The sequence below is a fragment of the Pogoniulus pusillus genome, chromosome 13 (assembly GCF_015220805.1).
Source record: "Pogoniulus pusillus isolate bPogPus1 chromosome 13, bPogPus1.pri, whole genome shotgun sequence".
Taxonomy (NCBI): domain Eukaryota; kingdom Metazoa; phylum Chordata; class Aves; order Piciformes; family Lybiidae; genus Pogoniulus; species Pogoniulus pusillus.
In genome coordinates, this window is record NC_087276.1 from 29,550,292 (window position 1) to 29,576,622 (window position 26,331).

General features: G+C 46.1%; 1 protein-coding gene across 3 annotated transcripts in view; it reads right to left on the reverse strand.

Moving 5' to 3' along the window:
* TRRAP (transformation/transcription domain associated protein) overlaps positions 1 to 26,331 on the reverse strand; it is a 133,754-nt gene that overhangs the window by 80,023 nt on the left and 27,400 nt on the right. For all 3 annotated transcript variants that reach the window (XM_064153740.1, XM_064153739.1, XM_064153742.1), the window contains exons 21-32: positions 23,041 to 23,297; positions 21,115 to 21,315; positions 17,506 to 17,657; positions 15,534 to 15,733; positions 13,198 to 13,415; positions 12,894 to 13,091; positions 11,171 to 11,431; positions 9,743 to 9,904; positions 8,388 to 8,484; positions 7,727 to 7,848; positions 6,793 to 6,963; positions 4,884 to 4,952 (exon numbers count right to left, since the gene is read on the reverse strand). In XM_064153740.1, the coding sequence (XP_064009810.1) occupies positions 4,884 to 4,952; positions 6,793 to 6,963; positions 7,727 to 7,848; positions 8,388 to 8,484; positions 9,743 to 9,904; positions 11,171 to 11,431; positions 12,894 to 13,091; positions 13,198 to 13,415; positions 15,534 to 15,733; positions 17,506 to 17,657; positions 21,115 to 21,315; positions 23,041 to 23,297 (2,108 nt within the window). The remainder of the gene's footprint in view (positions 1 to 4,883; positions 4,953 to 6,792; positions 6,964 to 7,726; positions 7,849 to 8,387; positions 8,485 to 9,742; positions 9,905 to 11,170; positions 11,432 to 12,893; positions 13,092 to 13,197; positions 13,416 to 15,533; positions 15,734 to 17,505; positions 17,658 to 21,114; positions 21,316 to 23,040; positions 23,298 to 26,331) is intronic.

Genomic DNA, 26,331 nt, shown 5'->3' on the forward strand with positions numbered 1-26,331 from the left:
AAAAGTGAAGGGATAACATATATACAGTGTCTACTTACCAGGATGCATAGAGAGAAGGCTTTGAGGAGAGCTTATAGTGGCCTTCCAGTATCTGATGGGGGCTACAGGAAGGCTGGGGAGGGACTATTGACAAGGTCTGGTAATGACAGGATGAGGAGGAATGGGTGTGAACTTGCAGAGATTCAAAGTAGATGTTAGGAAAGGGTTCTTTACAGTGAGGGTGGTGAGACACTGGCACAGGTTGCCCAGGGAAGTGGTGGAGCAGAGAATCTTTGATCACATTGGGTGCTTCTCTGCTCCACAACCACCCTGGAGGTGTTCAAGGCCAGGTTGGATGAGACCTTGAGCCACCTGTTCTAGTGGGAGGTGTCCCTGCCTGTGGCAGGGGATTGGAACTGGCTGATCCTTGAGGTCCTTTCCAACCTAAACCATTCCATGATTACTGCTCTCCAATATTAAATGCCTATAAGCCAGCCACGAGTTTGAAGTTTTGCAGCATATATGAGAAGGAGAAATGCTTGAGTTCTCTTTTAAGAGCTGTGACCTTCTGCCAAGCTGTTTTTCAGTACTTCAGAAGTGAAGGAGTGGCATAAAGGCTGGCTGAGGTGTGCTTTCAAAATGCTCCACTTCTGTGCAAGTTTTAGGATGAGCTGACAAAATTAATCATGTCCTCTTTTACCACAGACACCTACTCTGTGGGAGAAGTCCATTTTGCTGGTGAAAATGATGACTTACATTGAAAAGCGTTTTCCAGAAGACCTTGAATTAAAGGTGTCCCTGCCTATGGCAGAGGGTAGCAACTGGATGATTTCTGAGGTCCCTTCCAACCTAAACCATTCTATGGTTCCATAACTGCTCTTGTGGAAAGTTTCCCTTCCTCCCTTGTAACATCATGGGGTAGTTTGCTTTCCTTTGTCAGTATCGTGGTGGTTTACAGACAAGAACTGAGCACTGTGTAACAACAATGTTCATGGGGGAGTTACAGAGTGCTCACTGCGTGACAGCAAGTGGCTCCTGCATCAAAACCCAAATACCTTCCTTTCTGAACAAATGCTCACATGCACCCCACAATCTCAGCCTAGACACAAACTTCTTGCAGCACTGTTTGGTATTATCCTGCTAACAGCTGATTACTTAAATGCAGCTGTGTTCCACTCAATTCTTCTGGAACCCAAAATACTTTTCACTGTATAATTTAAAAGGCTATTTCAGTGTGATGGTTTGGGTGTTCCCTGCCCCCCCCGCCCTATGCTTTGGAAATCACCCAGACTAGACTCAGCTAGCTCTGGAAATTGAATGAAGCTTATATTTACAGCTTAGCACAATATACAAGCAGATAGTTACAGTATATGCAGTTACAGACAGAAATAGGCAAGGTAAAAGGGAATACAGAAACACAACAGCCCTCCCAGAAACCTGAGTCCCCAGGAGGGGCTTCCCAACCACCCTGCCACCTTCTCCCACCCCTCTCAACCTTACCCCATTCCCAAGGAAGAATGGAGGTTTGGCCAGGGGGTTAGGAAGCAAAGTGGATTAATCAGAGAGACAGCAGAGAGGCTAGAAAGAAAGAAATGCAGCTTGAAGCTCCCCAGCAGAAGTGCCCCATCTATGTTTGGATTCTTGTTCTTGTATCCCTCAGCAAGCCCATGATCAAGGTAGACATCAGCCTTGTTTTTCTTCCACAGCCTGTAATCTAATTCTTCTCACCAAAACATTCTAGCTAGGCTCAAACCAGCACACTACAGCATGGATTTCTTTCATTAAGAAGAGGGAAGAGAAGGCAAGAAACAAAACAAAACATCCACCATCACCATCCCTCTAAAACCAATTTCCAGTATGCAGCATACAAAGAAAAAATGCAGGTACATTGCATTTCCTCAGCTTGATTTAATTGAAGCTGTGTGCCTCATTCCTTTAACTTGATCTGCCTAGACAAGGCTCCCACAAGAATACTCTCACGAAGTGCAGACTGAGGACACACATAAGATCTTTCAAAGTCATTATGCCTTCACAGAACACAGAACTTCTCCTCTTCTTGCTACAAACATAGAATCACAGCAGCTCTCACAACAAGTTCAACATCTCACTTTTTCCCCATTTAGAAAACACCATTGCAGTAGCAGCTCACCACATGGAGATGTCTGAACACAGACTGCAACAGAGGAACTGTGTGAAGACTGCACTGTCTGTGCCTACTGATAGGGCAACAACTGTGGGGCAAAAAGTAGTTTCAATTTGACTTCCATTCACACAGTTCTAGTTGAAAATGTTTCCACTGAATTCTCCCTCACAATAGAATCATAGAATCAAGCAGGTTGGAAGAGACCTCCAAACTCAGCCAGTCCAACCTAGCACCCAGTCCTATCCAATCAGCTAGACCAAGGCACTAAGTGCCTCAGCCAGGCTTTACTTGAACACCTCCAGGGATGGCAACTCCACCACCTCCCTGGGCAGTCCATTCCAATGGCAAATCCTTCTCTGAGACAGTAAATTCCTTTTCAAGTGTCTGGTGTGAACATTGCCCCAAAAATAGAGATTTTAAACCAACATGAAAAGAAAAAGATACAGGTTTAGAAGACTAAACACACAGCTACACAGAAAACACCAACAAAAACCACTAGCAGCAGAACTCACAATTAACTGTGCTTTAGAGACAACTGAAAACTGTCCTAGAGGTGCCACACTGTGGTTTAAAAGACTACTGCTACAAAAAGGTCTGTAAGATATCTGTAATGACCATCTCTGAGGAAAAGTGACTCCGAAAAGAAGAATCTGAACACCTAAAAAATACCCTGAACATCTTAGACATACCTTGACCTGAACAAAATGTGTTCAGCTGAAAAACTGTACAGTTTTTAAAGACAAGAAATAAATTCTACTCCATTAGAGAGCATCGAAGTCAAACACAAAGCAATGGCTAAATTCAGATTTGAAAGTTCTCTTTGCAATGAAAATCCATTCAACTATTTCTGTGTTGTGAGGAAAATCAAAAGCCAATCTAAGGTCATAGGAAAAAAAAAAACACAAACCAAAATTGTCCCAACTTTTTCTTTGTTGCACTCAACACGTTATACAAGTTAGTAATAAAATCTTCATTGACTGATCATAGAAACATAGAATCAAGCAGGTTGGAAGAGACCTCAAAGATCATCCAGGCCAACCTAGCACCCAGCCCTGGCCAATCAACCAGACCATGGCACTAAGTGCCCCAGCCAGGCTTGGACACCTCCAGGGATGGCAACTCCACCACCTCCCTGAGCAGCCCATTCCAATGCCAATCACTCTCTCTGACAACAACTTCCTCCTAACATCCAGACTAGACCTGCCCTGGCACAGCTTGAGACTCTGTCCCCTTCTTCTGTTGCTGGGTGCCTGGCAGAAGAGCCCAATCCCACCTGGCTACAGCCTCCCTTCAGGTAGTTGTAGGCAGCACTGAGCTCTGCCCTGAGCCTCCTCTGCTGCAGGCTGCACACCCCCAGCTCCCTCAGCCTCTCCTCACAGGGCTGTGCTCCTGGCCCCTCACCAGCTTCATCGTCCTTCTCTGGACACCTTCCAGAACCTCAACATCTCTCTTGAATTGAGGAGCCCAGAACTGGACACAGTAATCAAGGTGTGGCCTGACCAGTGCTGAGTACAGAGGCAGAAGAACCTCCCTCTACTGATAGGCATTCTAGTCAAGCAGAAGCTCCCTTCAGTGCTGCACTGCTAATAGCATACAGTTTGGTCACCTATGTTGTGCAGTTTTCCATGGGCAGAAATGTTGACCAGCTTGCCATAGCTCAACGTTCAGGCCATTAGTTTGGATGGGTTAATTATGGTAAATCATTCAGCTTGGTTTTCATAAAATCTATTTATAATTAACTGAGACTATATTAGTATTCTGTGTAATGTTAACAAAACAGAAGGAATTCTGCCATCCCACTGTGTCCAGTTCTGGGCTCCTCAATTCAAGAGAGATGCTGAGATACTGGAATGTGCCCAGAGAAGGGCAGCAAGGCTGGGGAGAGGCCTGGAACACAAACCCCGTGAGGAGAGGCTGAGGGAACTGGGGGTGTGCAGCTTGGAGAAGAGGAGGCTCAGGGGTGACCTCGTTGCTGTCTACAACTACCTTCAGGGAGGCTGTAGCCAGGTGGGGTTGGTCTCCTCTGCCAGGCAACCAGCAACAGAACAAGGGGACACAGTCTCAAGTTGTGCCAGGGCAGGTCTAGGCTGGATGTTAGGAGGAAGTTCTTCACAGAGAGAGTGATTGGCATTGGAATGGGCTGCCCAGGGAGGTGGTGGAGTCGCCATCCCTGGAGTTGTTCAAGCAAAGCCTGGCTGGGGCACTTAGTGCCATGGTCTGGTTGACTGGCTAGGGCTGGGTGCTAGGTTGGACTGGCTGAGCTTGGAGGTCTCTTCCAACCTGCTTGATTCTATGATTATCTATATACATGCTTGTGTATTTTTCCTTTTAGACTTTGACTTCAGTGTGCCAGGATCAATGAAACTCCACAATCTCATCTCTAAACTGAAGAAATGGATCAAAACCCTGGACTGGATAGGGCTGGGTGCTAGGCTGGACTGGGTGAGCTTGGAGATCTCTTCCAACCTGGTTGATTCTATGAATTCTGTGAAGAAAATCCTGAGGAGAAAAAACCTAGCAATGAATGAGCACACCAATCTGTACAGAAGAGGCTCTAAACTAACTGTTGGCAGCAGATAAGAAGCTCCTCTACTAAGATTTGTAACAATTATTTGATAAAGATATAAGTTCATTAGCTTGTAACAAAACAGCAGTGCATAAATTGTTAGGTAACATTTACAAGTGACTGAGTTCAGTAATTCCAAAACATTAACACCATTTATTTGCTTGTCTTCCCCCAGAAAAGCATTCATTAACTTACATTTCCATCACTCCGTTGGCCACCTTTGTGTGTAATAACTACAACTTCCATCCATTTCCGCAGGTGTTGCTATGAAGAGAGAGGATAATTAGCATTAGTTTTTCATTTACAGTGTTCCCTTTTAGCAAGTCAGAATAATATGATATGGAGGCAAAAAAAAGATGATTGTTTGAAGGAAACAAATGGAAAAAATGATTAGTTCTTTTTATTCTCTCAGACTGTGCTGCTGGTAAAAGTCCTCTCCATATTCAGGAAAGCAGAGGTTATATGAGTGCAGCCATTAAGATGATCAGAGGGCTGCAGCAGCTCTTCTGTAAGGACAGGCTACAAGAGTTGGGGCTCTGCAGCCTGGAGAACAGAAGGCTTTGAGGAGACCTCATAGTGGCCTTCCAGTATCTGAAGGGGGCTACAGTAAGGCTGGGGAGGGACTATTGAGCAGGTCTGGTAATGACAGGACAAGGAGGAATGGGTTTGAACTGGCAGAGAGAAGATGTTAGGAAAGGGTTCTTTGCAGTGAGGGTGGTGAGACACTGGTACAGGTTGCCCAGGGAGGTTGTGAAGCACAGAATCACCCAATGTGATCGGAAAGGACCTGAGGATCTGAGGTGATGAAAAGCTCAACAGGACCCTGCAGTGTGGGTGCAGCCCAGACAGCAACCCTGTGCTGGGCTGCAGCAAGAGCGATGTGTCCAGCAGGACAAAGGAGGGGATTCTGCCCCTTGGCTCTGCTCTCCTGAGACCCAACCTGGAGTATTGTGTGCTCAACAACCTCCCTGGAGGTGTTCAAGGCCAGACTGGATGAGGCCTTGGGCAACCTGTTCTAGTTGGAGGTGTCCCTGCCTGTGGCAGGGGATTGGAACTGAATGATCATTGAGATCCCTTCCAACCCAAACCATTCTATGATTACAAGCATCAAAAATCAGGTCTGAGAAGCTTACTCTTGTTTCATGATTTGCATGAAATATATGCATTGAAATACTTAAATCTCTCTGGCAAAGGGATAAATAATTCACATACACAGTTTACAAACTGCAAATAAGAAGGAAAATACCTCCCATCACTTTATAAATCAAGGAAACATCAGAACAGACTTTGCTCACTAGGAAGCATAACATTTCCAAGGGTTTCCTTAGTAAATTATGCTGCTGGCACCTTGCTTAAAGATAAATTCATTGTCCCAGCAGACCTTGGCATGTCTTCAGTAGAAAGGAACATTTCTTAATGTTCTAGTTGAGTAGTTCTTCAGAAATTAACTCCAAATGTTTAAAGATCATCATCTTCCATCACTTGTGAAGCAAACCCCTTTTCTTTCCAGCACACACATCAAGTCACCGCTGAATTGCTCTTTTACTTTTCAGCAACACAAGTATTATCACAGTATCACCAAGGTTGGAAGAGACCTCATAGATCATCAAGTCCAACCCTTTACCACAGAGCTCAAGGCTAGACCATGGCACCAAGTGCCACGTCCAATCTTGCCTTGAACAGCTCCAGGGACGGCGACTCCACCACCTCCCCGGGCAGCCCATTCCAGTGTCCAATGACTCTCTCAGGGAAGAACTTTCTCCTCACCTCAAGCCTAAATTTCCCCTGGTGTAGCTTGAGGCTGTGTCCTCTTGTTCTGGTGCTGGCCACCTGAGAGAAGACAGCAACCTCCTCCTGGCCACAACCACCCCTCAGGTAGTTGTAGACAGCAATAAGGTCACCCCTGAGCCTCCTCTTCTCCAGGCTAACCAATCCCAGCTCCCTCAGCCTCTCCTCGTAGGGCTGTGCTCAAGGCCTCTCCCCAGCCTCGTCGCCCTTCTCTGGACACGCTCAAGCATCTCAATGTCCCTCCTAAACTGGGGGGCCCAGAACTGAATAGAACATTTCTTCTGGGAAAAGCAAAAGAAAACCTAAGTGGGCTTACCATCATCTGATCACAGAATTTATCATTAAAGGAGTTTGGGAAAAGTCTAGTGACAGATGTCAAACGATTGACAACGTTCAGCGTCAGGCTCCGGTAGTCTCCCAGCATCATCAGCAATGGCCTCATGTGCGTATGGATCTGATCGACTTCTATGGTAGCTCCTTCCAAGAACTGCAAGAGAGCAGAGGATTAAGACAGAGATCACCACTCTCTGCATGCCACCATCCAGTACTACAACAGTGATACTGCCTGTTACTTGCCACATCATTACAAAGAGGCTGTAAGGACTTTTCTATGTCATTTTCTGTACTCAGAATGGTGTTACAATCTTGCTGACTCAGAATTAAGCCTATCTCCTGATGAGAGAACAGCTTCCCAGCTTTTTTACACTGTAGCCTAGAATCCACAGGACAGGATAGTGTAGCTCCATCTAGGGATACCAATTCTGACCTTAAACAGGACAGCCACAGTCCTGTTCCCCCGGTAACTGTGATGCCGAGACTAATTCTGGTTTACTTTATCAACTATGGGGTCACAATCACTTCATTTAGGGACAAAGAAGAAAAGCTTTTTTTATAAGAGCCAGACACATACATTTGCAAAACTGCTGGGGAGGACTGATGTTCTATTTAAAAACAAAGATACATTTACAAACAGAAAGACTGAAAGATTTACCATGATCCTAGTCCAAGAGCTCATAACGCTTAATTTCAGCTTACAGCACTTAATTTCAACCAGAATAGAGTTTTATGGCTAAGTTCAAAGATCAAAAAACCCACATCTGACAGGGACTTAATTATATTGGTGTCGCTTACAAGAACTTAACAGAGCAGCCATTATTTCCTGTAGAGATCTTTCCTAAGAAGCTTTGTAGCAAGGAAGTAAAGCAGAGAGAACAATGGCCTCAAAAGCAACATCTTTTTTATACACTAACCTTTCTCATGCAAGCTTCTCCTGCCTCCTGCAGTTCATTATTGGTTGAATTAAGTGCCTTGAAAAGTGCAGCAATGATTTTCTCTCTCGACTGAGGCAAATAATTGCAAGCAGCTAGAGCATCTGCAAATATCAAAGCAAATTTGTTCTCTTTATTAACTCCATTTTGGGAGAGGCAAAAAAAAAATATTCTAATTCTGTATTTCTTCAAGTTTCTTCTATTTCATCTCAAATTACAGGCAGCTAAAGCACAGCATACTTTGCCAAAAGCAAGAGGCAGCATAAAACAACAAAAGAATGGAAATGTTATTAATCATAGAATTGTCAGGGCTGGAAGGGACCTCAAAGATCATCTAGCTCCAGCCCCCCTGCCACAGGCAGGGACACCTCACATTACATTATTAATGGTGTTCTAAAGTCTTCCTAATGCCATGCAACATAAATAGTCTAAAAACATTCTGGGTTAATTTGAGAAACTCCATCCTAGTCCTTAAGAAAGCAGCAATACTTTCCCATTATTCCCTCCATTAAACTGTGACCTCTGGAGAGCAGTCATCAGTCTTCAAGCCCTCAAGTTTTCTGCTGATCTTAGGAGGAAGACTGCCCTTAGCTCACAAGGACACTCACCTACCACAAAATTGGGTTTAGGAAGTTTTACTCACTTAAGGCTGCGATTCGAAGAGGTACAAGAGATGACAGACTTTTGTAACAAGGTAGTTTCATTAAGGCAGTATCTTCAGCCTCACACAAATTCAGTAACTGGGGGAATAAATGAATCAAGCATTTTAGTACAGCACTGTGAATCACATTTTATTATCAGCTACTTTTTAAGCCTCATTTTCAGTTTGTGCAAATGCACTAATTGACCTTGTGCTGGTTTGAGCCTAGCTGGGATAGACTGGTGAGAGGAATTAGATGACAGGCTGTGGAAGCAAACAATGGTGATGTCTGCTGCACTCATAGGCTTGCTGAGATGTATAGAAACAAGAACACAAACATAGGTATCTAACAGAGCTGGTCTCTGGCTCTGGCTGCCTGCTGTCTCTGTAACTAATCCCTCTGCTTCCTAACGCCCCCAGACGATTCTCCAAACTCACCTTGAACATAAGGCAAAGTCTGGGATAAGGTAGAGGGGTGGAAAGGAGGTGGAAGGGTGGTTGGGAGCCACTCCTGAGGCCTCTGGTTTCTGGGAGGGCTGCTGTGTTTCTGTATTACTTTTTAACTTGTCTATTGCTGTCTCTAGCTGTAGATATTTACAATATCTACAGGGTCTCTCTGAAGCCTTCTCTTCTCCAGGCTGAAGAGCCTCAACGCTCACAGCCTGAAGACAAGGTGGGATGCTGAGTTGCACTCTAGCTCAGCCTGTCTATCACTACTTCTTAAAGTCAATGCTTTCATGGACATCACCATCATTATTTGAATACTGTATTGTAACCTGAATGTTTTAGGCTTTTGAACTGTTCTGAAAGCCCCCAGCAGCACTGCAGCTGTTGACAGCATCGTTTGCATTCATGAGTTGTGGAGTTTGTTGTTTTGTCTTTCCCTCTTTGAAAATCAACTAGAAACTCATTCCAGCTGAATCCTCTCGTTTTTGAAGACAAACATAAATCCTTTGCCCTTCTCTTCTTTCAGACCCTTGTCTTTCCTGAAGATCACCTTAAAAAGACTCAGAAACCTTAAGGAACAGTATCTGTGTTTTAGCAGTGCAACAATTTCTTTAACAGATATACTGTGCAGAAAATGAGACCTAAATATGGAATGTAGGGCTACTAGAGTAGGAGTTTAACAGCAAAGTTCATTTCATGCATTTCACACGCAGTAGAATATTCTGCTGAGCTCAGAACTATTATGGCATAAGCAAAGACAGACCTCAGGTCACATTTCACACATTTCAAATGGCAAATTCCTACATTTCAGATCAAGCTTAAAATGCAGAGAGAAAATGTATATATGGAAGTCCTAACACCATTCTTTCTCAAGTATCTACATTGAGATGTAGCCCACAGAAAGCAAATACCTCTGTGTAGAAAACCTTGTGCTCCACAACGTTTAGATCCATTGTAAACAGTCGGGGTTGCAGGGTTGTGCAAAATGTGTTTCCTTCCATGAGGCCAATCTGGGCATTTGCAGGTTGATGCCTAAGTAAATGCTTTTTAGGTGGAACCATATCTTGGAGAACCTATGCAATGTAATTTAGGAGACTGAATTAGTAGCCTGTTCACATAACCCCACCAACTCAGTCCCTAAAATGACACCATCAGTTTAGGCTGCTTAATTCTACCCATTTTCTACTGTGGCTCCAAGTGTATCTCTTCAGAAGCAGGGAGAAAAATGTTTCTCTGAATTGTTGTCATCTACAGCGAGTGGTTTTACTAACTTGTTATTTGTAACTATTAGATACTCTCTGCAAACAAATACATGATCATAGAATGGCTTAGATTGGAACTGATCTCAAGGATCATCCAATTCCAACCCCCTGCCACAGGCAGGGACACCTCCCACTAGAACTGGTCACTCAAAGCCTCATCCAAACTGGCCTTCAACACCTCCAGGGAGGCTGTGGAGCACAGAATCACCCAATGTGATCTTGGATCACCCTGGGTGATTCTGTGCTCCACAATCTCCCTGGGCAACCTGTGCCAGTCTCTCGCCACCCTTGCTGCAAAGAACCCTTTCCTAACTTCTAGTTTGGATCTCCTCTCTGCCAGTTTAAACTCATTCCTCCTTGTCCTGTCATTAACAGACCTTCTCAATAATCCCTCCCCAGGCCTCCTGTAGCCCACTTCAGATACTGGAAGGCCACTGTAAGGTCTCCTCAAAGCCTTCTCTTCTGCAGGCTGAAGAGCCCCAGCTCTTGTAGCCCATCTTCACAGCAGAGCTGCTCCAACCCTCTGATCATTTTTGTGGCCCTGCTCTGGACTGGCTCCAACACTTCCATGTCCTGCTTGTGCTGGGGGCTCCAGAACTGCACAGAGGACTGCAGGTGGGCTCTGAGGAGAGCAGAGCTAAGGGGCAGAATCCCCTCCCTTGCCCTACTACCCACGCTGCTCTTGCTGCAGCCCAGGACACAAGGTATTTGTAACTTCACACAGCACTATAACCACCAAAGAATGCAGCAGGCCTTCTGTTTAGAGAATTACACAGAACAGAGGAGCAAAAAATGCAGCACCTGCCTGGCCTAGCTTCTGCCTGATGGGTGGCAGGATGAGTAATCTGTCATTTCAGAGAACACAGCACCCTGAGGACACCACACATACTGGCTAAGCAGTCAGGCACAGCTTGTGTGCCTCTTCACTCACAGTGTGTTTGAGAACAAGGAAAGCTGGCAAAAGCCAAACATGCTATCAAAGCTCACTACTGGGGGAAAGACTACCCAGAACAGCATTTTGCAAAGCCAAACTAGGAAAGCATTTTAATCCACCCTCCAGTAAGTATTTCTGCTTACCTCTTTATGTGGCTCCATAATCACTGTAACACTTTTACCAGTGACCTGGGCAAGCACCTGCAAGGAATGCATGGCCTGTTTCCTCACAGTAGAGTTTGGAGAGGTTACTTCTCGAACAAGGTCGTGTGTTACATGATGGAAAGACTTTTCCTGTGCTGCTAGGATTTCTTCTGTTTTTTCTTCATCTTTCAAAGGAGTTGCACACCTAATCAAAAGCTGTTCCAACGTGGTCTTTGCCATAGCCACTGCTCCATTGGAAACCTAAAGTATCACAGGTCACTTTAATAAAATTTACACACCACTTGGCAATGAAAACAGCCTCTGATTTTGAGAAGTCCTCTGCAAAGATAGGAAGCTTAAAAAGAACACATATTTAACTTCTCTTCCCACCAATCATTCCAAAGCTGGGAGTTGCAGTGCAACAAATATTATGAAGGAACTCAAGCACTGGAACCGTGAGCAATGTTGTCACCTCCAAGCTCAGCCAGTCCAACCTAGCACCCAGTCCTATCCAGTCAACCAGACCACAGCACCAAGTGCCCCAGCCAGGCTTGGCTTCAACACCTCCAGGCACGGTGACTCCACCACCTCCCTGGGCAGCCCATTCCAATGCCAATCACTCTCTCTGACAACAACTTCCTCCTCACATCCAGCCTAGACCTACCCTGGCACAGCTTGAGGCTGTGTCCCCTTCTTCTGTTGCTGCTTGCCTGGCAGAAGAGACCAACCCCATCTGGCTACAACCTCCCTTCAGGTAGTTGTAGACAGCAATGAGCTCTGCCCTGAGCCTCCTCTGCTGCAGGCTGCACACCCCCAGCTCCCTCAGCCTCTCCTCACAGGGCTCTGCTCCAGGACCCTCACCAGCTTTGCTGCCCTTCTCTGGACACCTTCCAGCACCTCAACATCTCTCTTGAACTGAGGAGCCCACAACTGGACACAGCATTCAAGGGGTGGCCTGAGCAGTGCTCAGCACAGGGGCACAAGAACCTCCCTTGTCCTGCTGGCCACACTGCTCCTGAGCCAGCCCAGGATGCCATTGGCTCTGCTGCCCACCTGGGCACACTGCTGCCTCCTCTGCAGCCTACTCTCTACCAGCACCCCCAGGGCCCTCTCTGCCTGGCTGCTCTCAGCCACTCTGGCCCCAGCCTGTAGTGCTGCTTGGGGTTGTTGTGGCCAAAGTGCAGAACCCTGCACTTGGCCTTGTTCAGTCTCATCCCATTGGCCTCTGCCCACTCATCCAGCCTGGCCATGTCCCTCTGCAGGGCTCCCTTACCTTCCAATAGCTCCACAGCTCCTCCTAGCTTGGTGTCACCTGCACACTTACTGATGCTGGACTCAATGCTCTGCTCCAGATCATCAATAAAGATACTGAGCAGGACTGGGCCCAGCACCGATCCCTGGGGCACAACACTAGTGCCAGCTGCCATCTGAATGTGGCACCATTCACCACCACTCTCTGGGCTTGGCCAGCCAGCCAGTTCTTGACCCAACACAGAGTGAATCTGTCCAAGCCACGAGCTGCCAGCTTGTCTAGGAGCTTGTTGTGGCAGATGGTGTCAAAGGCTTTGCTGAAGTCCAGACTAACATTCACTCATGCCTATCACAGACACAACACATTCTGAAGTACAGTGAAATCACAATCAGCAAGAGTTCAATCTGTGTTAATGTAAGAACTGAAGTTTGTTTCCCTTCTACTATTTGATGCAATTCATTCATTAAATACCTCTCCAGTTAGATCCATCATAACAAAAAGAAGTGCCTTCAGGAATGTCTGCTGGTTCTGGAGGACCCAAATCAGTGGCAGGCGTTCCATCAGAAACTTGATTGACACAACTCCTCCCAGTTTGGCATACCAAGCTTGTTCATAGCAGCAAGCACATAAACGTTCCACAATGTAGGAAAACAAGGGAAGCTGGCAAGACTGGAAGCAAAGAAATGGGTCAGTTGTCTTTCTCAGCTCACTGGTAGCTTTAGAAGCCAAATTGCATTGACTGAAAGTAGATCATTTAAATATGTAGATATATTACCCTTTCCTTTGAACCCAAGATAATGCTTGCAACATCAAATATCACTGCTAGAGCCACCTCTCCTATTTTGCAGAGCTCTTTCTCCTCATAGGCCATGCAGATTGCTATGGCATCAATAAGCACCAAAGGATCCATGCCTTTTGACCCGTTTTCTTCACTATGAAACATGGCTGTGCTAGGCTGGCTTCCAACTTGATAGCACTGCAGTAAAAAAGGACCTGTAATGGGGAAGAAAAGAGAGGGAGTTAAAAATAAGGTAAAACAAGGGATATTGCAGTATGAATAGGCTTTTAATTAGATTCTGCTACTCCTCAGACTAGCTGATGGCAAAGCCAGTAAGCACAGTACCTATTTGCATATGAATGGGCTGTAAGGCATTCTTCACTCTTAGAAGATTACATCTCCTACAGTATTTTCTTCTATGCACCATATTGTGCACTGCAGGATTTAATTAAACTGAAGATTCATTAAAAAATCAAGTTTCATTAATGTGACAATGAAGAGTGATGTGCCTGCACTATGTCACTTCCCAAGTTATGCAGTCCAACTCCAAACACAATGTTTTCTCCACAGACAGAAGCCACTGTAGCACTCTCACATTCACTCAGTTCTTCTGACGGTTGGGGCTCTTCAATCTGGAGAGGAGAAGGCTTCAAGGAGATCTTGTAGCAGCCTTCCAGTATCTGAAGGGGGCTACAGGAAGACTGGGGAGGGACTACTGACAAGGTTTTGTACTCAAGACAAGGTCTTGTACTCAAAACAAGGTCTTGAGGAGGAATGAATTTAAGCTGGAAGGGGTGAGGGAGGATTTAGACTGGATGATAGGAGGAAGTTCTTTGCAGTGAGAATGGTGAGACACTGGCACAGGTTGCCCGGGGAGGTTGTGGAGCACAGAATCACCCAACGCGATCTTTGATCATGTTGGGTGATTCTGTGCTTCACAACCTCTCTGGAGGTGTTCAAGGCCAGGTTAGGTGAGGCCTTAAGCAACCTGTTCTAGTAGGAGGTCTCCCTGCCTATGTCTAGATAATCTTTCAGGTCACTTCCAACCTAAACCATTCTATGATCCTTCTAAACTGCAAGTGAGAACAACCCAATCAAATACCACCTGCAAAAAACCACCATGCACACAAAGTGGCACAAATGCTTTGGAAACAGAAACTGTTCCAAGCTGTGATTACTTCAATCAGCTGCACCATTTTACAAGTATCATAAAGGTGATGGACTCTTTTCAGACTTTTCATAGAATCAAGCAGGTTGGAAGAGATCTCCAAGATCATCCAGGCCAGCCTAGCACCCAGCCCTAGCCAAGCAACCAGACCATGGCTCTAAGTGCCTCAGCCAGACTCCTCTTAATTACCTCCAGGGATGGTGACTCCACCACCTCCCTGGGCAGCCCATTCCAATGAGAAATCACTCTCTCTGCCAACAACTTCCTCCTAACATCCAGCCTATACTTTCCCTTGGTACAACTTGAGACTGTGTCCCCTTGTTCTATTGCTGGTTGTCTGGCAGAAGAGACCAACCCCACCTGGCTACAGCCTCCCTTCAGGTAGTTGTAGGCAGCAATGAGGTCACCCCTGAGCCTCCTCTTCTCCAAGCTGCACACCTCCAGCTCCCTCAGCCTCTCCTCACAGGGCTGTGCTCCAGGCCCCTCACAGCTTTGTTGCCCTTCTCTCAACACCTTCCAGCACCTCAACAGCTCTCTTGCACTGAGGAGCCCACAACTGGACACAGCACTCCAGGGGTGGCCTGAGCAGTGCTGAGCACAGGGGCACAAAAACCTCCCTCTTCCTGCTGCCCACACTGCTCCTGAGCCAGCCCAGGATGCCATTGGCTCTGCTGCCCACCTGGGCACTGCTGTCTCCTCTTCAGCTACTCTCTCCCAGCACCCCCAGCTCCCTCTCTGCCTGGCTGCTCTCAGCCACTCTGCCCCCAGCCTGTAGTGCTGCTTGGGGTTGTTGTGGCCAAAGTGTAGAATCCTGCCCTTGGCCTTGTTCAATCTCAGCCCATTGGCCTCTGCCCACTCATCCAGCCTGTCTAGGTCACTCTGCAGGGCTCCTCTACCTTCCACCAGATCAACACCTGCTCCTAGCTTGGTGTCATCTGCAAACTTACTGATGCTGGACTCAATCCCCTGCTTCAGATCATCAATAAAGATATTGAACAGGATTGGGCCCAGCACTGATCCTTGGGGAACACCAAGGCTTTAAAGAATGTATTTCAGAGATCAGATCAAAAAAAACTCTCTTCTACTCAGGAAGCAATTGCAGCATCATGACTATCTTAAAACAAATCACCCCTCTCACAACCATCCACACCATGTCTACACTTACCACACTGCTGAGCAACTGCCACCATGGTGTAGTGGCGGATTAAGCTGGCTACGAAGGGCAGAGCACTGGGCCTCAGATCTTTGATGACTGCTGACATGAATGCCCCTGTCAGTGCTTGTTCGAAGGTTTTCCGTGCTGGAGTATCCTGAGCTTTGTATCGATGAGAAATAATCACACTGGGGATGGACTTCTCAGTAAAGCTGAAAGACAAAAGCAAGCTCTAAGCTGCAGCACTGGAAGCTTGGCCATGAACACTGTCAAGTGCTTGATTCCAAGTTCACTTCTGGTATCTAACTCCATCTCCTGTTTTCCCCTCATTTTGATAGAGCTAGACCAGTTCACTCAGTCCATATTAATTTTGTCAACCACAGGCCTCAAAGATGATGGACAGCTCAATTTCATCAGGAACATTTAAAGCCAGTGGTTCAGAAGAAGCCACGTACAGTGCAAATAACAGGTATGGAGGCATCACAGTGCAGCTCAATTACAGAATGCCATTTTCAGGTTTTGACATTTCCCCCTTTCTTAAAATGCCATTTGATTTTCAGCTTGAAAGAGTGAAACATGATTTATCAAATCACCACCCAACAAAACCTATTCACTGCAGAGTTATATTTATGTCGAGCCTAACAAGTCCACATTATAAAAGCTGCTACACTCTTTAGCTACATTATCCACACTCCAAGAGTAGGACTCAGCACATGCTTCGTGGACAAGCATGTCAGGTGCCTAAAAGCATTAAATATCAATCAAAGCAATTAAATATCAATTACAACAATTGTAAATGGGAAAAAAAAATGAGTACAAAGCTCCTGCACTAAGACATAAGTTATGTGTGTGACTGTGCTATAGTTTGGTCACTAAGCAAAACTTAATCTTGTCTGTCTTTCACTTCAGGGAAATGTTGGATGTCCATGCAAAAACACCACAACCAAATGTGATCTTTAAAACACATCTTAGCACCAGAATGTTCCAACTATTTAAATATATTCAACTAAAAGTATAGTTTTAAAACGTCTGACCAAGCACAGCTCCAGGCTGGGTGGGGAATGGCTGAGAGCAGCCCTGAGGAAAAGGCCCTGGAGGTCTGGGGTGATGAAAAGCTCAACAGGAGCCTGCAGTGTGAGTGCAGCTCAGACAGCAACCCTGTGCTGGGCTGCAGCAAGAGCAGTGTGGGCAGCAGGGCAAGGGAGGGGATTCTGCCCCTTTACTTTGCTCTCGTCAGACCCCACCTGCAGTCCTGGGTGCAGTTCTGGAGCCCCCAGCACAAGCAGGACATGGAAATGTTGGAGCCAGTCCACAGGAGAGCCACAAACATGCTCAGAGGGCTGCAGCAGCTCTGCTATGAGGACAGTATCAGAGTTGGGGCTCTTCAGCCTGGAGAACAGAAGGCTTTGAGGAGACCTTGGAGTGGCCTTCCAGTATCTAAAGGAGACTACAAGAAGGTTGGGAAGGGACTATTGAGAAGGTCTGGTAGTGACAGGACAAGAAGTAATGGGTTTGAACTGGCAGAGGGGAGATTCAAAGTAGAGGTTAGGAAAGGATTCTTTTCAGTGAGGGTAGTGAGACATTGGCACAGGTTGCCCAGGGAGGTGTTCAAGGCCAGGTTGGATGAGGCCTTGAGCAACCTGTTCTAATGGGAGGTGTCCCTGCCTATGGCAGGGAGTTGGAACTGGATGAACTTTGAGGTCACTTCCAACCTAAACCATCTTATATGCAGTAGATCAGACTGTGATTAGGGGAAGAAAATTAAAGTATGAAATATGAGCACATGGCTGGCATAAATAATACACTGACAAAATTCCTCTGACAGGAAGGAGAGGAGAATTCCTCTCCTGGCAGCAGGAGAAACCCCTAGGTAAAAATGCCACAAAGAACACACTGCCTGGACTAAGCACGGCCTCCAAAATTAGGCTGTTTTAAAGACACTATACATTTTACACACACATTTACATTTAAAGAATTGTCATACTTGGGATGTGCAAGAAGTTGGTACAATGCATGTTTGTTATCATCCAGGCTCATCATAGCCACCAAGAAACACTTGATGACTTCCCACGCTTGCCTCCGATAATACGGTTCTGTGTTAGCGCTCTTCAAACAGTCCAGAGCAGTCTCGATTGCCTGGAAGGAAGAAAAGACAATTAGCAACCAAACACTGCTTGTTCTTCATTGTTTGCAATAAGGTGATTAATCAAAGGAACAGAGACATATTAGAAGCAACTTTAAATGTAAGTACAGCCTGGCTGCCTTAGCAACAAATACAGAGAGTGGAGCGAAGCTGGAGGCTGGATGTGAGGAGGAAGGTGTTGAGCATGAGAGTGGTGAGAGGCTGGAATGGGTTGCCCAGGGAGGTGGTTGAGGCCTCATCCCTGGAGGTGTTTAAGGCCAGGCTGGATGGGACTCTGGGCAGTCTGACCTAGGGTAGGGTGTCTCTGGCCATGGCAGGGGAGTTGGAACTGGCTGATCCTTGTGGTCCCTTCCAACCCTGACTGATTCTATGACTGTATGACTTGAAGTTACAGTGGTATTTGCTGTGCTTCTTAAGTGCAAAGTTTCATGGCAGATATATTTATTTTTGTGGTCAGAAAGCATCTGCAGTCATGAGCAAGGTGCACCTCACCCTCAAGGAAATTTGGCTCACCTTCCTTCCAGCAGCAATTGCTGCTCCTAATCCTCTCCTCACAGGGCTGTGCTCCAGGCCCCTCACCAGCTTTGTTGCCCTTCTCTGGACACATTCCAGCACCTCAACATCTCTCTTGAATTGAGGAGCCCAGAACTGGACACAGCATTCAAGGGGTGGCCTGAGCACAGGGGCAGAAGAACCTCCCTCTTCCTGCTGGCCACACTGCTCCTGAGCCAGCCCAGGATGCCATTGGCTCTGCTGCCCACCTGGGCACACTGCTGCCTCATCTTCAACTCCTATCTACCAGCACCCCCAGGCCCTTTTCTTTCTGGCTGTTCTCCAGCCACTGTCCTCAGAATTTTGAGGACCCTTCCAACCTAAACCATAACATGATTTCATATAAATGTCCCTGGAAGCAACTTCCAGGAACTACTTATCTAACAGACATAGACTTCTTTTTTTCCTCTTTTGCAAGAAGGAGATTCCATCAGAATCTCAGTAAAGTGAATAAGGAGCTTCACACAGACCTCAGGAGACTACCCAAAGCACTAAATAAAAACATCAATTTCTCATTTTCAGTTCATTCCACTTTTTCCTTTTCATTTGACTTTTTTTTGTACAGACACAAAGTGTTCTGCAGACAATAGTGTGGTTTGGTCAACATCACAAAGCTGAAGATTGCTGCCTATCATTAATCAACATGTTAGATGCATAAACAGTTTGAAAAGTTTGGTCTGAATTAAACCTAGCAAAATGGGGGAAAATGTCAGCAGTTGCATCCATAGAGCTCATTTGTATCTATACAGCTCATCAGTTTCAGTCCAGAAGAGAAATCAGTAATGCTATCTGCATTTTAAGATTCATGTTTCCAAGCTCTTTTTTAAGGCTGTTGGCTGTACAGAGCCAAAGAGAGTCAGCTTCCTGCAAAGAAAATTGTTTACTATGTTCATATCATACCTACTTATGAAAGTGTAATAGAAACAAGTGTCAGAAAACTCTACATGCCAAATTAACTGAGAATCTAGCTTCACTCTCAGATCCCAAGACATAGATTAGATTGCTGTAATTAGTGAGAACTAAACATTTGTGATAGACTGAGATTGCCTGATGAAAGCCAGTGCACACACAAAGTGGTTTTGCAGCTGTAAGAAGTACTATATTCAACCTAGAGACCACAAACAAAACCAAATCATTGAAGTCATTAGAATAATCATCACTGAAGAAGTTTCTGGTGCATTTCAAGATGAAAACATAGAGGATTTAGAGTAGATTCCCACTCCTAATCTAAAGCAGTACATCAAAAGTTACAAAGGGTTGGAAAAATCCATAGAAAGCATTTACCTGTACCATTTTAGCTCCCTATCCTATCACTATGTAAAAGCAGAAGAGAGGATTAAGACTATTATTTTGGGAGTGGCAGTAAAAAACAACCTTTAAAGGGAAAAGAAAACTGAAGTTGGCAAGCTTCTGCTGCTTTGCATGCCACAGTAACACAACACCTGCCTTATACACTTTACACCAATGAGTAGATAGCACAAAAATAAGCAGCTATTTGCAGTGAATCCTGACAGAATGTTTTGTCTTACACCCACCAAGTCTGGCAACTCCAAAATTACCTTAAGGGGAAAAAAAAAAGGCAAAAGCAAAATACACAATCACAGAATTGTCAGGGTTAGAAGGAACCTCAAGGATCATCTAGTTCCAACCCCCTGCCATGGGCAAGGACACTTCCCATCAGATCAGCCTGCCCAAAGCCACATCCAGCCTGGCCTTAAAAACATCACAAGTGAGGCTTCCACCACCTCTCTGGGCAGCCTGTTCCAGTGTCTCACCACCATCATGGTGAAGAACTTCTTAGAATCATAGAATCAAACAGGTTGGAAGACACCTCCAAGCTCTTCCAGTCCAACCTAGCACCCAGCCCTAGCCAGTCATCTAGACCATGGCACTAAGTGCCTCATCCAGGCTTTTCTTGAAGACCTCCAGAGACGGTGACTCCACCACCTCCCTGGGCAGCCCATTCCAGTGCCAATCACTCTCTCTGCCAACAACTTCCTCCTAACATCCAGCCTATACTTCCCCCAGCACAACTTGAGACTGTGGCCCCTTGTTCTGTTGGTGGTTGCCTGGGAGAAAAGGCCACCCCCTACCTGGCTAAAACATCCCTTCAGTTTCTTCCTAACATCTAATCTACATCTCCTCTCTTCTAGCTTAGATCCATTTCCCTTAGGCCTATCACTCACTGACATCCTAAGAAGTACCTCACCAGCTGGTGAAGAGAAGGCTTCAAGGCGACCTTGGAGTGGCCTTCCAGTATCTGAAGGGGGCCTACAGGAAGGCTGGGGAGGGACTATTGACAAGGTCTTGTAATGACAGGATGAGGAGGAATGGGTTTGAACTGGCAGAGGGGAGATTGAAACTGGATGTTAGGAAGTAGTGCTTTAAAGCGAGGGTGGTGAAACACTAGAACGGGTTGCCCAGGGATGAGGCTTCCACCACCTCCCTGGGCAACCTGTGCCAAGTGTTTCATGACCATCACCGTGAAGAACTTCTTCCTAACGTCTAATCTACATCTCCTCTCCTCTAGCTTGGATTCATTCCCTTTAGTCCTATCACTACCTGACACCCTAATAAGTCCCTCCCCAGCTTTCCTACAGATCCCATTCAGATACTGGAAGGCCACAATAGGGTTTATAAGTTTAGATTCTGCTTTTTCACTGCTAATTCATTTACGTTGTAAAAACATAAGAAAAAAACCCAGGTATGCCAGAGCTCCTAAATCCCACTTTTCATTATGTAAATTCTCTACTCTAAGATATTTATTAAGTCTTAACTGGAACTGGCAGACATACTACATATTTTAACAAGGCTTTACAAGTAAACAAACTTCAATCTGTAACAAGTGAAAAACGAGTAAGATGTTTTATCAGTACAGAAAGTAAGGGAAGACCTCACCTTTTCCATTGGGAGCTGAATGGATGCTTTACAGTCTGAAAATTCAATAGTGATGCTTGGTCCTTGGATCTCTGTGACCACATACTGTAGCTTCTGTGATTCCTTTAACATCTTCCTGTTACTTCCACCAAACTTACCGAGCACCCGGTAAGCCACGTGAGAAATGCTGTCTGCAGGATTGCGCAGCGTGCGCCACAAAGCCTGCAAGTGTTTGAAGTGGTGCATGGTTAAAATCACTCTCACTTCCAAAGTATTTCAAGTTGTAACGCAGAAAAATGTCCAAGAAAACACCACATCTTATCCCCAAGTAACTGATCCTGCATGACTTCCAGAAAATGCTCAGCGAGACTCAGTTTAAGCAGTCTCAGCTCATGCCAGTTTAAATCATAGAATCAGCCAGGTTGGAAAAGCCCTCCAAGATCATCCAGGCCAACCTAGCACCCAGCCCTGGCCAATCAACCAGACCATGGCACTAAGTGCCCCAGCCAGGCTTGGCTTGGACATCTCCAGGGAAGGCAACTCCACCACCTCCCTGGGCAGCCCATTCCAATGCCAATCACTCTCTCTGACAACAACTTCCTCCTAACATCCAGTCTAGATCTCCCCTGGCACAGCTTGAGACTGTGTCCCCTTGTTCTGTTGCTGTTTGCCTGGCAGCAGAGCCCAACCCCACCTGGCTACAGCCTCCCTTCAGGTAGCTGCAGACAGCAATGAGCTCTGCCCTGAGCCTCCTCTGCTGCAGGCTGCACATCCCCAGCTCCCTCAGCCTCTCCTCACAGGGCTCTGCTCCAGGCCCCTCCCCAGCCTTGTTGCCCTTCTCTGGACACCTTCCAGTACCTCAATATCTCTCTTGAACTGAGTGGCCCAGAACTGGACACAGCACTCAAGCTGTGGCCGGAGCAGTGCTTAGCGCAGGGGCAGAAGAACCTCTCTTGTCCTGCTGGCCACACTGCTCCTGAGCCAGCCCAGGATGCCACTGGCTCTGCTGCCCACCTGGGCACACTGCTGCCTCAGCTTCAGCCTACTATCTACCAGCACCCTCAGGTCCCTTTCTTTCTGGCTGCTCTCAGCCACTCTGGCCCCAGCCTGTAGCGCTGCTTGGGTTGTTCTAAATGCAGTTTTAGATTAGAGTACTGTGGTTAGCTACAAAATCTCTGCCACAAAAAGCATAACTTCCTGTTTAGGATTAATATTAGGTCAATACCAGAATGAATTTTGGAAGAAAAAAAAATAAAGCAGGTCAGTTAAGGCTGAAGGGAATTAACTTCAGAGCTAGTTTTGAAATCATAGAATGGTTTAGGTTGAGGTCCCTTCCAAAGATTATCCAATTCCAACCCCCTCCTGTAGGCAGGGACACCTCCCACTAGAACAGGTTGCTCAAGGCCTCATCCAACCTGGCCTTGAACACCTCCAGGGAAGTTGTGGAGAACAGAAGCACCCAATGCGATCAAAGATCACAATGGGTGCTTCTGTGCTCCACAACGTCCTTGGGCAACCCATGCCACTAATTTCAGCCACATCTTCACTGAATAAGACTTCACACTACTGTCAATCATGATATTCTAAAGGTAATCATGATATGCTCTTCAGGTTGTCTTTTAAAAGAGAAATTAACAACTTTTAATCATTTTCTATGCCAAATCATCTTAAACACAGCAATACACTTGCTATTGAGTCCCAAGTCTGAAGTTTAACTCCTTTTAGGAGGGTTAATCCCTTCTTTAAAGAAGTGTAGAAGAAATTATTCATTCACTCTACAATGTCTCAGTTTTCAGCTTAACAATCCAACATCAACTGGCCTTTTATGTACAAATCAGACTGGTATGGTTCTCATAATAGATTCTTCAAGTCTTGAGGCTCACACAAATGTCTACTGCTCAGTGAATCAATGACCTCTTGTGGTCTAAGAGGAAACACCACACTTACCTGCATTAGTTCAGCTCGAACTGGCTGGATGTGATCATACAGGAAGTCTGGCTGCAAGTTATCCACACACAATTCAAGGGTTCTTAAGCCTTGGCTGACCAGGGTCTGAGATCCATTGAGAGCTGACACCAAGGGATCCATCAGCATCGGCAGATAAGGCAGCAGGGAGCTCAAGCGAACCGGCACAGTGAGGCAGAGCTCCACAAACAAGTCTTTCATGTGCTGTTTATGAAGACCACTTTGCAGCATGTTAAGTCCTGCAAATTATTGGTAAGTTATACACTCAAAAGACAGCTGTTTCTACCAGTAAACTGTGGACTATATCCTAAATTCAGCATAACTCTATAAATAGTGTATTTACAAAACCTTGCACCATTCAGAATCTGAACCTGCATCTGAGGGTTTTATAGGTACATGCACACACCAAGAAATATCCAACAACACATTAACATTTCTATTCATACTCTAAAACTTAATATAAGACTCAAAAACTTAGTATTTGAACAGAGCAGGTGAAAAATCAGAAAAAATAACTTGATTTAAACCTATCAATTAAAAAAAAAATCCAGGCAAGGAAAAAAAATAGCTTTAAAAATATCTGGAATCCTGAGAAGAAATATTAAATGAGTTCAAGTACATATCTGCTCCATACAGACTAACCACATGTCCTGGATACTCCAAATCATAGAACCAATCAGGTTGGAAGAGACCTCCAAGATCATCCAGTCCAACCTATCCCCCAGCCCCATCCAGGCAACTAGACCATGGCACTAAGTGCCTCATCCAGGCTTTTCTTGAAGAGCTCCAGGGATGGTGCCTCCACCACCTCCTCTCTTCTCCCTGTCATCATTCCATGGTTTGAATGGGAGGAGAAAGGCAGGAAAACCTGCTTAGCCCTCCTGCCCCAAGGGCTTGCAGCAGGGCAGCAAAGGGTCCTTTAGCTGCACGTGGGCTGGCCTGTGTAAATGCCCGCGCTGAAATCAGGCTGGTGATTGCCTAGAGAAAGGACAACCAGAGCAAGGGTTCCTGCCTTGGGGTTCTCCAGCCTTGATAGTTCCCATCTTGAGCGCCTCTCCTGCCGCGACTGAACTGCGCCCGCTTTTGGCCAGCTCCTGCCTTTGTACAGCTCGTGATTCCTACCCTGCTTTGGATGGCTCTGCCCACTTCTGCGCTCTTTTGTGCAAGCTGGGAGGCTTAGCGAGCCTCAGGTCCTCAGAGAGAGAGAGAGAGATGGCAGCACCCGGACCACCCTCTCTCAGACCCCATCAGTAGCTAATTTGCTGGCTGCCTTCCAGACTGGGGACCCCACCAGTTTGGCTCTCCTCTGCCGTTGTGAGGACAGCATCATCCCAGCACCACCCCACTTGGGAAGAAGTGCTCGAGAGATTTCTGAGTTTGGCAGCTCTGTCACTCGTCTCGGACTTCTGTGGCATGGATCTCTATCATTAGATAGTGGCTGCAACTCAGAAGGCTGCTCCTGCAGAGGAGTTCATTAAGGGACCACAGCCAAATGCCTACCTCACCTTCATGAGTAGTTTTCCCCTAATCTTCTGCTCAGCCTGATTGATAGCAAGGTAAAAGTGTGTTTATAGCTTAGCCTTTTCCATTTCCTGACTTCCTAAATATCCAAATTTACCCATAATCTCCTTTTGTAAGATATTCTCCGATGGAACTGAGTCTGCTAATAAACCAAACTAATTTTGTACATAGTTTTGGGGGCAGGGTCCCAGGAAAATAATTTTACTTTTTATATTCCCTGACTTGGCCACATTAATTCCCTGCCTCCACAACGCCGTAGTTCCCCATTTATTTTCCTCCCCATCAGAATTTCCTATGTTCCATAAACCTAGGAAGCACTTCTACACCAGCATGTCCATTTAACATAAGAGCTTATGGGTAACACACACAGAATCATAGAATCAGTCAGGGCTGGAAGGGACCACAAGGATCAGCCAGTTCCAACCCTCCTGCCATGGGCAGGGACACCCTACCCTAGAGCAGGACTTGCTAACTCCAGTAAAAGTTGCTCCTACAGCTGTATATGGCTACCACAAGATTTCATGCTCCTGGAATTGCTCTTATTAGCTTGTTCTTAAGTAGTTCTCCACATTTTCCTGCTCATCTTTAATACCTCTGGAACACACAGTCCTTGCAAGCACAACTGCTCAATTAATCAAACTGATTGTTATTTGCCTTTCTCTTCCCCCTCAGCTGACACTACTTGCATTTATATTTATCATTCACTTGCAGGTGCACATATGTGCCCCCAAGAGCAGGGCTACCAGAGCTCCTCTGTAATGTTCTTCCCACAAAACCAGGAATGGGCCTTGGCAACATCACTTCTATTATTTTTACCACATGACTCTTTGTGCCAAGCAAAGCTACCTATAGCAATGGGAAACAACAAAACAACAAACCCCCATTGAAAAGCAGAGAAAACAAGCAGCAGAAAATGTGAAGGCAAAACTATGAAGCCTCAAGCAGCCAACAGCAAATATGAGTAAGTCACACTGAAGATACTTAATCAACTGCAAAGCTCAAAATCAGAAGCTCTTTATCAGGGTTAAGGCTGGGGACAGAGTGGCTGGAAAGCAGCTAGGAGGAAAGGGACCTGGGGGTACTGATAGATAGTAGCTAAAGATGAGCCAGCAGTGTGCCCAGGTGGCCAAGAGAGCCAATGGCATCTTGGCCTGCATCAGTAACAGTGTGGGCAGCAGGAAAAGGGAGGTTATTCTGCCCCTGTACTCAGCACTGGTCAGGTCACATCTTGAGTACTGTGTCCAGTTCTGGGCCCCTCAATTCAAGAGAGATGTTGAGGTGCTGGAACGTGTCCAGAGAAGTGCAACAAAGCTGGGGAGGGGCCTGGAACACAAACCCTATGAGGAGAGGTTGAGGGAGCTGGGGGGTGTGCAGCCTGCAGAAGAGGAGGCTCAGAGGTGACCTCATGACTGTCTATAATTACTTGAAGGGACATTGTAGCCAGGTGGGGGTTGGCCTCTTCTCCCAGGCAACCACCAATAGAACAAGGGGACACATTCTCAAGTTGTGCCAGGGAAGGTACAGGCTGGAAGTTGGGAGGAAGTTCTTCCCAGAGAGAGTGATTGGCATTGGAATGGGCTGCCCAGGGAGGTAGTGGAGGCACCGTCCCTGGAGGTGTTGAAGCAAAGCCTGGCTGAGGCACTTAGTGCCATGGTCTGGTTGACTGGATAGGGCTGGGGGATAGGTTGGACTGGATGACCTTGGAGGTCTCTTCCAACCTGGGTGATTCTATGATTCTATGAAAGCTTTGGG